A 15,626-nucleotide genomic window follows, 5' to 3' on the forward strand; every position below is an offset into this window, starting at 1 on the left:
ATATTTATAGCGTGCCCACATTATCAAGAGATTGAGAAATTATCGTCCCCCTAGTTAAAGCCACCATAGGCCTCGGAATAACATTTTCACACAATAAATTCAACTGTTTTACGTATCATGCTGTGTATTTTACATATAATGTCACGTTCATATTATCATGTAAAGCACCTTCAACGTGTGCAAGATTATATTATAGTTTTGCTTATACATAATATAAATAATGCATGTGCCGAACGCGTATTATAAAGATACATTTTCAAATTGTTGTTTTTTACTCTTCATCATAATCTGTATTCCAAAGTGCAACATAAATTTGTTATTCGTGATTAACAAAGCAAAACTAGATATATGTACGCATATATCGTCGGGCCAATGCCAAAGTCGCGAATCTGCATTTTGCCAGTTTTGTTTGAGTTAAAGATACCACGAAACTTCATTTTAAACAGAACACACAACCAAAACAGCTAATTTTAAAATGTGTAACACGACCGAGATCTGACTACCTACCATTTCACCAGGGACCCTTTAGGGGTCGCTCTACTCACAGGTTAAACATCACTGCAGTAATGCAACGAAAATGTTTCCGGACGGAAAGGTTTCTTTTGTGAAATACAGGGTCCGTAGGTTTCAGGCGAGGGCCGTACAAACTAGGAATCTCCTGATTCTTGCAGTCCAACGTGGCTTTTTCATTTTCATTTCATTTATTTATTCAGATATTTAGAACATTACAGAAAAAAGACCCAATTCATTCTAATTACAATAATAGATCACAAATTACAGTAGATAGTTCTGTTATTAAAATAATATAACAAAATGTAAAAAGAAAAATTAAAAGTTAGAAAGTGCTTTCCTAAGGGAAGGCCCACTGTCGTGAAATATGTCGACATCCGAGGCGATGTGATTAAGTAGCAAGATTACTCACTTTTACACTCCGATTATCGGTATGTAGTAGATCTTGAAAGTATGTTGATTCTGAAAGATTTAGATTTAGGTGAATTGAAAAAAGTGATTTTGATACATTTTAACTGAAAAATTATATTTGGTCGAATTTCTTAATGTTAACGAGAAAACATTAAAAGCAATTAATTTAGGCGACCCTTAAACATTTGGATAACGAAGTGATTATTTAAACAATACTTTAAATTAAATTTCACAGGTGACAATTGTTATAAGATATTTTTAAATATAAGATGCGAATCTTTAATTTTTGTTTGATCCAAATATATAACATAATCCTGAATTATTACATTATCTATTGTCGAGCATACGTAATATCTTTCTGATTGTCAAATATAATTGAGATATTGATCATAAAATAATAAATTCATTTGAAATAAAATGTTCATTTGTTATAAAAAATGTCGAATGCGAGAAAATATAATCAATGATTTTATACTTTTTTTAGAATAATTCTAAACGTGTTTTTGAAGAAAAACAGTTTAAATATAGTTATTACGGCAATTTAAAAATGTTTTTAACTTAATGAAGATTTTTCGCTTTGTGGTATGACATTTTACAATTTTTAGTTTATAAATTTGTATGAATCACGTTGCTTTTGAGTTTTATAAACAAAAAACTGTACAAATGCTTTTAAAATAAAAAGCATACTTATTCATTTTAAGCATTAACATGACTAGAAAAAATCCACGAATCATCGCTAGTCAAATGTGTAGTTAGCCGGGTCTTAATCTTATCGCTCTCCTGATAGTGTCAAACCTTCAATCACAATAGACTTATTAATATGTCATGTGTTGAAATATTTATCTTATATCTTGACTAATTCTGTGAATGACATTGTTTTGCACTTACCCGGTTTTTTTCTGAATGCCTTTTTTTCTTTCAAAACAGCCAGTAAGTCAGTTTCTGTGGCACGGGGCCTGGAAACTCTAATTTTCGAAATCCCTATATAGGTAATATGGTTCAGAAAAGTTTCACGCATCACTAGGTTTTATGTCCGATATTTTATTGTGAATCGTGTACATAATAAATATGTACTACTGGGTTATAATCTTTTTTTTGCATCTCTGTTTATTTTTCTAAACTTTTTTTTTCCATTATGTCATGATTTACCCAAAAAATTCAATTTTGCCTCTTTTTAAACTGGTCGTTAGTCAAGGTTAGCAAAATGTGCTTAGGTTTTTATGGTCACTGTTATCATCTTTTTTGGGCGATCCCGTGTAAGTCAGATTCGTTCCGACGTTTCGGCTACCATTGCAGGAGCCATCTTCAGTGTAAAATGTGTGTTTTATAGAAAAAAAAACACGTGTTCATGTACTAGTGATTTGTACCGCGTCGCAGTCGGCAGCAGGCACAAAAAAGATTCATATTGATAGTTTTACGTCGCATCTAAATGGAAAATGAGTTGTGGTCGAGCGGGTCTCGAACTTTGGACCGTTGACCCGTGAGTTAGCGACACTATCACAGGATCACAACTCGGTTCTATCATTATAAAATCCCCAAGAAAGCTAAAATCTTGCTTTATTATCTTAATAATAATAATGAAATCAAATACTGATTTGAGTGTAAAATCTCATACATTTTATTAAAAAAATATAAAAAAACAGTCAATAGGGTATTATCACCCGGGAGGAATATCGGATTTAACATATTGTACATATAAAGGATTTCTCAAAGACTCTTTTGGTGTTTATAAAAGCTCTAATAATCAATAATTTCATTCATAACTTTCGTTTACTATTTTCAACATCTCATAAAAGCTATTTTATTCGGTTGGTAATAAATTCGATCATCCAAACCCACCCAACAGTACACCACGAATCGTGCATTTGTTTGAAATGTTGGTAAAACCGAATAGATATTGAAACGACGCGTATTGTTGTCTATGATTTTTTCCCTCTCTCTAGCCAACCTTGAAATAAATGGCGACCGTAAAATGGGGCGACATTTAAATCGTAAGGCGACTTTGATCAGCGGATATATTGTTTATATTTATCTCTATAACTACTGATCATTATTAAATTTCGGTCAATTTTAACTGTTTTTTTAATGGTAATACGGAATACAATTCAAATGAAATTGTCAAATAACTTTATTTCAAGTAAGATTTCAAGAAGTTTGAAGTGGAATCGTCAAGATATTTTTTAATTTTTAAAATTTAGTAATAGACTTTTTTTAATGATACAAGTAATTTCGTAATTTGCATTGTCTTGACATTACTGGTACTTATATCACTGAGTGTTCATTATTATTTAATGAATAATAAGAAGTTTTCTAAAATTAGCTGAAATTGATCATTTTATATACATTTTTTTTTAGAGCGACATGATTCGAACTTATGAATAAAAATTTTAAGACAGGGCCTACAAAAAAATATTCTCATTCTGTTTCGATAATAATGTCAGTCAATGAACAAATTCCTATACACAATAATACATTCATTAACTGATAATTTTATTCCATCAAAAAGCAAGGTATATTATGTTATCTTTATCAATTATTTAAAATATTTCATAAATACATTTTTTTAATCACCATAATATTTTTCAATTTTAATCTTGATTTATATAAAAAATCCATTTTTTGGTTTACAATAATTAGAAAAATAATTTTTGTTTTATGTGGAATTAAAGTATATTATTTTTAATTATTTTATGAGATTCGACTTAAACGCTTATTAAATACACGCCTAATCATAATTTGCTGATACCTGAGTGTTTTTTTTGCAAGTAATTTACTATCGGAGGATGGATAATATAATTAAAAAAGAAGGGAAAAGTTATATTTATAATTCTTTTTTGTGTAGCACTGACTTAAAACACCGTTTTTTTATAATTTATATGTTATACTAAAAATATTTACCGATTAAAAATAAAATAAACAAATTATTGTAAAACGTCACTCCCCATTTTATACACAAGAATCGTTTTTTTTTTTACGTAAAGCGAAACGTTAATGTAAATATATGTATTAAATTAATATAAAATTGTATTTAGTAGTAATGTTGTATACGTTGTATACTTATATTTTTTATCTAAATAAAGTAAAAAATAAAATGAAATGTTCAAAACAAACGCATAAAATCATGATGTATCAAAGCGACCCCACTCCGAAGGGTTGACTTTGATCACAAAGTTTTTATTATTTTCTCGCTCACACAACATAATATTTTCTCATTTAAAAAATAAGAATTTTAATTTTTCTTTTACGAAGGTTTGAAGTTCGAAACTGAACAAAGTCACCCCATCCCACTTACTCTACTCGAATCATAAATTTTTACGTAAAAACTATCTTCGCATACGATGACGTCAAACTTGGTGACGTCATGAATTGTCTGTTTTTATTTACATTCAAATGACTAGACTTTAATCCTTTATATCTCCCTTATTTCTTAACGGATTTTAATAAGAGTAGTACCGATTGTCTTTTTCAAATTAATTTATTAGCTAATAAAAAAAAACCGTGATAATAGCCCATTGTTTGACCTTATTAGGGCATTTAATATACGAATATGAAGATTAAGTAGACTGAAAAACAATAGTAAGATTCTAATTTAAGAATGTGAAGATTAAGTAGATTGAATAACAATAGTAAGATTCTAATTTAAGAATGTGAAGATTAAGTAGATTGAATAACAATAGTAAGGTTCTAATTTACGAATGTAAACATTAAGTAGACTGAAAAATAATTGTAATATTGTAATTTACGAATGTGAAAATTAAGTAGATTGAAAAACAATAGTAAGATTCTAATTTAAGAATGTGAAGATTAAGTAGATTGAAAAACAAAAGTAAGATTCTAATTTACGAATGTGAACATGAAGTAGACTGAAAAATAATTGTAAGATTGTAATTTACGAATGTGAAGATTAAGTAGACTAAAAAAACAAAAGTAAGATTCTTATTTAAGAATGTGAAGATAAAGTAGACTGAAAAACGATAGTAAGATTCTAATTTAAGAATGTGAAGATTCAGTAGATTGAAAAACAATAGTAAGATTCTAATTTACGAATGTGAACATTAAGTAGACTGAAAAATAATTGTAAGATTCTAATTTACGAATGTGAAGTTAAAATAGACTAAAAAAACAAAGTAAGATTCTGAATTTAAGAATGTGAAGAATAAGTAGACTGAAAAATATTACTAAGATTCTAATCTGTATTAAGTTCTGCAAAAAAGACGCCAGTTCAATAAATAAGTATCCTGATTTATTTCTTAAAAAAACCTTTCTTCCAAGGAAATGATCTTAAACACTAACAATTTTACTTGTTTCCATTTTGAGCTGCCTTATTACATTATGGTTTTTTTATTTCCAGATATTACACATTTCCTATGCTTCGGTGATGGTAACTGAATAGGGCTACCGAGAGTGCCCGCCACCACCATGACGATGACGTCACAACCCATGAAGAAGGTCGCCCCGGACGGCGGCTGGGCATGGATGGTGTGTCTTGGGGTTTCCATGGTGAATGTGAGTAATTCGGTGTTTTCATACTTCTCTATGAAATATAATATAAAGGGATTGACAAAAATGGATTATAGATTTTATAAGATGTAGAATTGAAAACAGAAGTTCTACTAAGTAAACACCTCAATTAATAAATGACATCAATTATATTAAGACTAAATATCCATGTACAAATATATTTTATATATTTTAATATTTTTATTTTTCTTATATATTTTATTACAAAAAACGAATGGTCATGGTTTTGTTTACTATTGTTATACAGTGTTCACATATTTTTGTAGGATTTTATTATTTGATACCAAGAAAAATCTAATTATTTTGGGTTTGTTGACTGTTTACGTATTTTTGGTGTGATTTTATTGTTTTAATACCAGGAGAAAACAAATTCTCTTGGGCTTGTTTGCTGCTTATATATTTTTGGTATGATTTTATTATTTAATACCAGGAAAAAAACCAAATTACCTTGGTCAACAAATTACAACAGGGATGGACAACATTTTTAAATTTAAAACAAAAATATTACTAAATTTCATAAAAGGTACATGTTTTTAAAAAAATCTATATATATCTACTTTTACACATCTAGTAAATGTTATCACTGTAACTCTCCAAAAAAGAGACTTACTCTTGTGCTTGGGGAGTGTCTTACACTGTTGTAGTTGTTTATTTATAAGAGTTTATATAATTTAAAATATACGAGTATATGAGAAAAAAAAAACATAGGATATATAAAGAAAAAAACATAAAACCATAATACATTCATACTAATTAAAATTTAATGTAGTTTTAACACGTGTTCAAAAAATTTCTTTAGATTTACTTTAAATTAATTTATTGATATATTATTTTTAATAGTTTTTAGTTCATTCATCATAGGGAAGATTATTATAATTTTTTACACCTTTGAAGACAAAGCTATTTTGATCATGACTTGTGTGGAATTTAGGAAATTTAATATTATGTTGGTATCTGAGTGACTCATTCATCTCAAATTCTTTTTTTTTCTTTTTTGTATATATGTATAATATAATTATTTTTTTAAAGAGTGTCTACTGTATGAACCTTAAATAGACTTTGAATGTTGAATTTTAAAGAAGGGAATATGGAAATCTAGGCATTTACAGGGCTTATGACCTGTCACTGACTGGTTTAAGTGGCCACTTTACGCACTGTAATATTCACAATTTCGCACATGTTTGAACATCCACATTTCTTCAATTCATCGTCAGGCTGGTATAGTTTTAGATTACTCTGACGATGTTGCGAGAGCGATGCAAGCGGTTATTGGTCTATTAAATAGTGTCAACCTGCCATTAATTACTTTTAAAAATTTGATTAATTATTGTAGATACTTTGTACCAGTCAAATAAATTGCAGTACAATGTCATGAATGTCTGCGGCCTCCCGTTTAATTAATGAAAATAAGTCATATCAATTAGTTTAAATACAACAGGAAAGGGGTTACTTCATTCGTTAACTATGTATATTATTTAGAGTCAATTTACAATTATTGTACTGACATCGAGTTTGAAATAAATTGGTTAGTAAACAATTTATTGGTGGTAGAATAATTAAAAAATAAAAGACACGAAAGTGGTGCATGATGGATGATTTAATATTATTTGACGTAACACAAAATGTACACAAAGCTAGGAAATGCCATCAAAAATGATTTGTGATAAAACACTACAGTTGATTTAGACAAATTGATGGATTTCATCAAAGTAAGCAATCGAAGTTATCGCACAAAAAATAAGAATGAAACCATAGAATTAAGAATAGTCCAGAAGGAGCGTATAATCATATTTGAATACATCGTACTGTGTCCAATAGTTCCCCCACTCCGGCTTACCTTCGCCGCGCGTATTCGCGAAGTCGCCGGATAATGTTGCTTGATGGGGAAAAAAAATCACAACACAAATGTAAGGTTAAAAAAAAGTAATCTGTTAATTTCTCTAAACTTTTATTGTGCACGCGGAAACATTGATTGACATAACAGAGTAGATAAGTAAAGGGTCATTTAATAAGAGTAATTAAATGAATGAACTTTGAACTTAACATATAAAACAAATTTTATTTGACATAAAACGGATATTTTTATATCATCAATGATTTGTGTTTTAAAGATAATGTCGTTCAAATGTCCCCCACGGCGTTGTTTAATCCGAGGTCTAATTTTCATAAGTTCTTTTATTAGATGAGCAAAGTAGGGTAAAAAAAATCTACCCTGGCAACACTAACGAAATTTCCATTTTGTTTCTTCGACAATCTGACGGATGGAAAAATAATTAAATTTTCAAGTAATGCATTTGTTATATACACATTTATTTGCAAATTACAGATGAAATGTGATTGCATCCTGTTTCTTTATGATCCTAGCAGTATTAGCAGCGTTTGTAAAACTAGTTAATTAAAATGAAGGGACAGGTGTAGGATAACTGCCACGGATAGATCACAGATTGGATAGATTTCGTGGACCTACGGTTCTGTGACCTTTGACCTGATAAGCTGCGCGTACGTTATTGCGCAAATGGGGATGGAAATAGGGTCGTGGGGGGTGTTGGGAGGGGTAGAAAAGAGACAGGAAGGACGAAAAATAATTTTATAGATAATATTGAAAACTCCTTCATAATGCAATTATTGAAATTTATTTTATAAATTCACTTTTTTTTCATTTTCCTTTTGAAAAAATTAAATATACATGTACACCGCAAGACAAAAAAAATTACGAGTTTACCTGCTACCGCGCCCCTTGACTTTACTGAACCCTTTTTCTAAGAAATCCTTTATCGATACCTCTTTCTTTTGTTTAATAAATTAAGGACACTATGTGTCACCTTTCTACAATATTTACATTTTAAAATGTCTCAACAGTCTTGTTTTACCCGCGTTTGAGTGAACATAACACAACAATCATGGAAAGTGCAAAGCAAATGTCGATTGCGATAAAATCCAAAATAATCACATTGTCGCAAGAAAACATATCTAATTGTGAAATATCTCGTCGAGTTGGGTATTCAGAAGGTGCAGTGAGGTTTTTATTTAAAAAAATCCAAGAAACTGGATCCATAGAACGGAAAAAAGGAAGCGGACGGGGGCGCGTGACATCTGCCCGAGATGATCGCTTAATAAAAAAAATTGTTATGCGCGATCGATTTTTAACGGCACCTGAAATACACGCAGAGGTGCAGTCTACCAGCACATCAACATTTTCAGTAAAAACAGTGTCCAGGCGGCTGTTGGAGCATGGTTTCCAAGCACGGAGTCCCGCAAAGAAACCATTACTCACGGACAAAATGAAGAAGGCTAGACTGGATTGGGCGAAAGAGCACCAGAATTGGACCTTGGAGGATTGGCAAAATGTTGTTTTCTCTGATGAATTAAAATTCAACCTTTTTGGTCCAGACGGCAGAAAGATAGTTCGACGAAAACGTGGGGAAAGATATCATCCGTCGTGCGTCACTCGAACCGTTAAACATTCACCCTACGTGATGATTTGGGGGTGCATGACAGCATACGGTTTAGGACCTCTAAATTTTGTACAGGGTACGATGAATGCCATTCAGTACAAAAAAGTGTTAAAAAAACATATTATTCCAACAATCGAGGACATTACGCAGTATACCGCGGACCCAATTTTTCAGGACGATTCTGCGCCGTGCCATAGAGCCCGCACTGTGAGTACAAATATATATATTTTTAAATGCATTTTGTGACCACATGATAAATAATTTATTGTTTTTTTATAGATCAATGAATTCAAGGAGAAAATTGGCTTAAAATCGTTGACGTGGCCCGGGAATAGCCCTGATTTGAACCCGATAGAAAATTTATGGGCGATTATGAAAAAAAAAGTCGGGAAAAAAAATCAAAAAACATTGAGGAATTAAAAAAAAACTTAATTCAAGTTTGGGAAGAAGAAATAACATCAGAAATTTTAGATTCGCTTTACGCTTCTCTAAATAATAGAATTTTACATGTTATAAAAAATAAAGGTGAATTCACTAAGTACTAAATATTTTTAAATGTTATAAATGTAAAATACTTTAATTTAAAATAAAGCGATAAGAACCTACTTCTTAAATATGAATTAAAAAATAACATGTCTTTTATTATTCCATCACAAACACTCGACCATAAATGAACCGTTATGGGTCTCTAAGGTTCGGGTAATCTGATACCTGATATATAATGGCAATTTCTAAGTAATATTCATGAGTAAGATTTTTTATTTTAACCTTGAAATAACGAGTAGTCATCACATATGTCAAACAATATAAAAAAAACTAATTAAATATCAAGAATAATTCATTATATGTCAATTTTAGTTTTTTTTGAGAACTCGTAAATTTATTTGTCTTGCGGTGTATGTAATATTGATGTTTTTTGTTGATATTTATTGTTAAAACTCCATAGTCAATGATTATGATAAAATTATAAATACACTTATCAATTAAACTTCTTGGTTTAGTTTTACTTTTTATTATTTTGACCAACGAGCGCTTTCGCCTAAGTAGGCATCTTCAAGACTGGTGAATTGTTTACGACATTTACAGTTTTTATACTATTCTTAACATATTTTGGATATAAGATCAAAAAAGTATTTAACAGGAAAAGCGCTCGTTGGTCAAATAATAAAAAGTAAAACTAAACCAAGAAGTTTCATTGATAAGTTTATTTATAATTTTATTATAATCATTATACATGTTTATATTTTTTAACATAGTTTGCTTTATTATAAACACGGTATTTAATAAAATACATATAACATTTTCACAGAAATATTATTTAAAAATAACCATATTTTTGCCTTTTTTAGAACTTAGCGGCATTTTACCGTACCAAAGACATTACTTAAAAAAATAATTTAAATGTTGTTCTTATTTTTTTCTAAAACGCAACTTTTGCGACCTATTACTTTTCTGAATGAGGAACTTCAGCCCTACGGGAAATTGGATACAAAAAATGTTTTAAAAATTAGAGCGTTAAATTGTACGACAAAGTTTCTTGAAAACGTACGAAAAAAAAATGTTTTAATAAAAACGTACTACTTTGATCGACGTCACTGGTTCATATGAACTAACCAATGATATGAGAGCTGTGAAGGATACCCGGTTGGCTTACCGTAAACGAACCAATCAACAACCTCTGACGTCGCACGCGGAGTTATTTCAGCAATACAAAACTTTACAAATCATAGCGCTGATAATACGATATACTCGAATAAAAAATTTGTTTTTTTTTAGTTTAGTTTAATAGTCTTTTAACAAATAAAAAAATATAAAAAAGACACTGAACTTCGTCATTCGAAAGTTGAAAGAAATGAGGCACCCTAATGTGTAAGTTCACCAAAGTGTGTATATTTTTGTACTTAAAATTAAAATAATGTTAAAACCATTGAATGATAACTAAAGTAAGCGTTAGTAATATTTTCGCTGAGTGGTTTGATAACCTATAATATCAAAATAAATCAATTAAAATACCAGTTAACGTCATTCAATTCGGAACAGCAAATTCGACAATAATAAATTTTATTTCAAATGCATGTCACGTCACGTGTATTTTCATAATCATTTAGCAGTTTAATTGCGAATGCGCGGCTGCGAACCGCTTAACATTTAGTCATTTAATTTTAGCAAAGTGAAAATATTTCTCACGTGACTTCAATTACATATCTGGGTTTTTTAATCATGTGATGTTATTTAAATCCTGGTTTCATTTTTCATTGGATGAATTGATTGGTCATTGGTTTAACCGTAAACTATCTGTTAAACTAAAACAGGCGTTCGACGTGTTTGAATATTTTTTAGTCGTCAATATTGCTGTAACAGCTATATTTACATAAATATATAAAAAATATACACGTTATTTTCTGAGTAAATGCATCTCAGTTTTAACATATATTTCGGTGCCCTCAATAACTAGAATAACAGAGATATAAGCGATAGACCCCGTTTTTTAAGTTTTTATCAATATTAAAAAAATATATATTTTCATATGATAACGGCCGATAATTTGAGCGCAGGACACATTGTATGCATGTAAATATTTATGTGTGAAAGAGATGCAAGGAATGTAACTACATACGAATTCAAATGCCATCAATTACGCGCTTGTAATGGGTCTATTTAATCATATGTAATGTAACTGTAGAATTATATGTAACAGATTTTTTTCAAATCACCCAGCGCATTGATTTTTACAAAAATATAAAAATTATTTTAAGAAGGGAAAATGGAAATTTACTGTTATCGGCAGGTTCTTACTATGCTGCCCGTGTTTGAACGCAGTATAGGTACATATTAAAAAAATATATATTTAAAAAACATAACAGGATATTATACTCCCAATAATTACGAATAAAACGTTTTTGCAACAGTACATAATATCAGTTAATACAATTCAAAAAAGTTAAAAAACATAATATTAGAAACACAAAACACAGTATTATGCACTATTTATATCAATTATATCAATAACTATCAAAATCGAAAAGGTTTAAGCAATATTTTTTAATTGCAAAACTTTTAGATTTCCTATTCGAATTTTTGTTTTACAAGCAGTTTTTTAAATTGGGAATGACCAGTATTTTCCAGAGAATTTTTGCCGAACTTTTTCGAGCGAAATTTAGATACATGAAGATTTTTTGAGTTTCGTGTAATGTGGTTAAGAATATCATGATTAAATGTGTATTTTAAATTTGTGTGACCAGAAAAGTTTATGATTTTAAAAATAGTGTTGGTGATGTCATGCAGTGCCATTACCTTGAAAGGAAGTATTTTTGTCCGTCCGTAAATATTCTTGACATGAGAATCCCATTTTAGTCCAAGAATGTTCATCAGAGCTCTGTTCTGAAGAACTTGTGTCTCCGACATCTGATTTGTGTATGCGAAACCCCATATACATGATAGATAAGATATGTGGGAATGTATCATAGCGTAGGAGACGGCAAACAAACCACAACATCAATAAAACACTTTGCATTTCTGTTTTTATAAAGGAGTATCAATCTTGATCACTCCCTGGGGCAGTGGTCATCAAACTCATTAGCCAAAAGGGCCAAAGATCAACTACAACAATTGAGATTTCTTTTGAGAGCCAAATTTCCAACGAATAGCCAACGAACCTTATTATGCTGCGAAGATCTTCGTATTTGCTCTCTATTTCAATTTTTTTTTATTTAAATTGGCAATGATAAAGAGCTTCAGCAACAACTGTGTTGACAATCTTGATCAACAAATCAACATGAATTTTTTTTTTCTGGAAATGTCTTCGCACAAAGCTGAATTAACATGCATTAATTTTCTCCCATCTTCATAAATGATGCAATGGTAAATAAGTATCCCATGATTAAATAGAAATAAAATCTTTCTCCCTTCGGTCATACTTTTAGCCCCATATGTTGAAATAGAAAAAGTTTTATATTTATATAGTTTTAAATTCATGAAAACATATAAAATGGTCGGACTTATTATGCGAGTATCGAAACCATTTAAACATGCAGAGACATGTGAAAAACTCTACAAAACATTTGTTCGTCCCCAGCTAGAATACTGTACTCCTATTTGGTCACCTTACTATAATGCAAGTATTATTAGACTAGAAAGGGTCCAACAAATTTTTTTTAAGCAGGTCGACTACCGGTTGAACATTAACTTTTCTAATCATGCTGAAAGTATGCAGTACCATGGAATAAACTCTCTTAAAAATCGAAGAATAATGTTAGACCAGTTATTTTTATTTAAATTAATAAATAATAAAATTGATTCTCCTAACCTACTTGAAAGACTTCCATTCCGTGTGCCATCTAGACCGACAAGACAAAATCTTCTGTTTTACACTGAAAACGCGTCAACAAACTATTTTAAACAATCTACAATACCTAGAATATGCGACCAATATAACAATATATTTACCGAGGCTGATATTTTTTGTGACAATGTATGTAAATTTAGGTAAAAAATTATAGAAATTTTGAGAGAAGCAGATATTTAACTTTATTATTATTATTATTATATACATATTTTTTCATTTCGTTTCTTGTACATTTATTATATTGAACATAATTTAAATTATTGTATTAGGCGTAAACAATTTTTTTGGTGTGTGCATGAGTTTCTTACAGTAATATCCAAAGAAATTGGTAATATATGTGTACATACTGTTTGTTTACCTAATAAAATAAATAAATATTTGGATAGGTTTATTCGAACGGTTTTTACATACTTTCACGACACAATTAGGAATTTTTGGTTTCAAATCAAATGTCCAAGCTCACGTCAAAACCCGACTGGCAGTTAAATAACAACTAAATACGCGTTGGTCACGACTGGGCGTTTGGGCATGAGTTGAGTGTCATAATTTTAGAGGGCTTAAGGTGCCTGTGTGTATTGACAGGTCAATGGTTTTATTTAAGAAAACCGAATCTGTTTCTATAGTTACGTAAAAGCATTATGAAGCAACGTGTTTACTTAATCATGTTTTATCTTAAAAGAGGAAACGCGGTCTGACTTTTCTTCATACAAATGTATTCTCGTATTTTCTCCCTGGATTATGGCACTAGAGCGGTGGTTTTTTTTTACACAGTATAGATATTTATCATTGGCGTGTCCTTATTGTTTTGTTTTTTTTTTATGAATAGTTAATTATGAGAATTAGAACCATTCTGAAAACCCATCAAAGCGCCCAGTTTTATCTGCTGTTATCGGGCGCACGGTATAAAAATATAATAAATAATTTTGAAAAACGCAAAAAGCAACAAAAATTTCACTCTGATACACTGTTTAAAAAAAAAAAAAACAAAATTGGTTCAGTTTTGAGGTGCGGAAAACGGGACAACGAAACGTCGATTTTGTCTATTTTAGTTAGGCATAAAAGGTCCTACATACAGCATACAGTTGTCTTTTTCGCTCAGTATCGGGGAGGAATCTGCAAGACAGTTACAGAAATACAATTTTCTAATACTTATTTTTCGAAATTCCCCGTGACCGCAAATCCTTATAATTTATGGAATCTGAAACAGAAAATTAATAGTGTACATATTTAATTTGAACTAATTACAATAATTGATATCAAACTTTCGATTGTGTTCATTTAATCTATATTCGAGTATATACTCAAATCTAGCAATAGCAAAGCATTGCCGGCCGGGTTCAGCTCGTATTATATAGTTATGTAATGAATGAGTTATTTGAAATACCGGAATATTTTATTACGTTTCGTATCGACAGATAATCTGCAGAAACACTTACGAGTATATACTCAATATCAGCTTATTTGGTAGAATTCAATATTGTTTGATCATTAAATGGCTGATACAATACGCACTTGTATGTGTTTATTCAGATTCTTTATATCCACGGCAGATAAAATGTGCAAACAATAATAAAGTTCTCGAAAACATACTTAATTATGTTCCTCCTCTTAATTAAGCCTCATTCTTTCAGTGCTTTACTTTTTATGTTTTTGTATATAATTTGAGTAGAATGTGAGCATGTGATTAGCTTATCTTTGTGTGCACATAGGATCACCGAATGGCTCATTTCTCACGCATCGTTCAAATCCACACGTCGCGGAACAATTATTGTGGATTGATGTTTTATCATTTTCTCTTAACGTTTTAAACAATGTTTTAAGGGGGTTCTCTGGTTTGATGGGTTCCAAAAACCTTTTTTTTTTTTTTTTTTTTTCAATTTTCCAATTTTTCTTTTCATAATAGTCCATTTCGTGGATATAAGTTTACAAATGAAATCACCGCCAATCTTTTTAGTTTCGAATCAGCTGATTTTGTAGAGGGAGTGAGCGTCTATTTTTTCGATGGAGGTGTCTTCAGAGCGCTATAACTTTGGTTCTAATGGATATTTTTAGCTAAAAATTTATATGTATACTCTGAAAACACTTACAAATAAATGGTAAAAACTCTTAAGTTCTATCTTTTCATTGCTTCTCACAAAAAATCCCAAACAATGCTTAAAAATCCGACCGTCATACTAGAGAACCCTCTTAAGTCATAATTATTGCGTTATCATAAAAAATTATAAAATGAGTTTTCTTGCTTTTTTCATACAGCACGTTCTGCCCATGTTGACAAAAATGCAACCATTTGCAACTGAACATCGCACGGAATGCGAGGCCAGCCAACATAGGGCGCTGTCAAAATATGATAAAATAAAGAATACACGACGGATCGCTCTCTTCTG

At 30.3% G+C, this 15,626-nt stretch overlaps 1 protein-coding gene across 5 annotated transcripts in view; it reads left to right on the forward strand.

The window, feature by feature from the left end:
• The window catches only part of LOC148282460 (uncharacterized), a 100,189-nt gene that overhangs the window by 69,421 nt on the left and 15,142 nt on the right, over positions 1-15,626 (forward strand). For all 5 annotated transcript variants that reach the window (XM_088225037.1, XM_088225040.1, XM_088225041.1 and 2 more), the window contains one exon: positions 5,273-5,427. In XM_088225037.1, the coding sequence (XP_088081163.1) occupies positions 5,341-5,427 (87 nt within the window). In that variant the 5' untranslated portion in view covers positions 5,273-5,340. The remainder of the gene's footprint in view (positions 1-5,272; positions 5,428-15,626) is intronic.

This window comes from Micrasema longulum, unplaced genomic scaffold (assembly GCF_059751315.1).
Source record: "Micrasema longulum isolate JH-2025_06_02 unplaced genomic scaffold, ASM5975131v1 h1tg000326l, whole genome shotgun sequence".
Classification (NCBI taxonomy): domain Eukaryota; kingdom Metazoa; phylum Arthropoda; class Insecta; order Trichoptera; family Brachycentridae; genus Micrasema; species Micrasema longulum.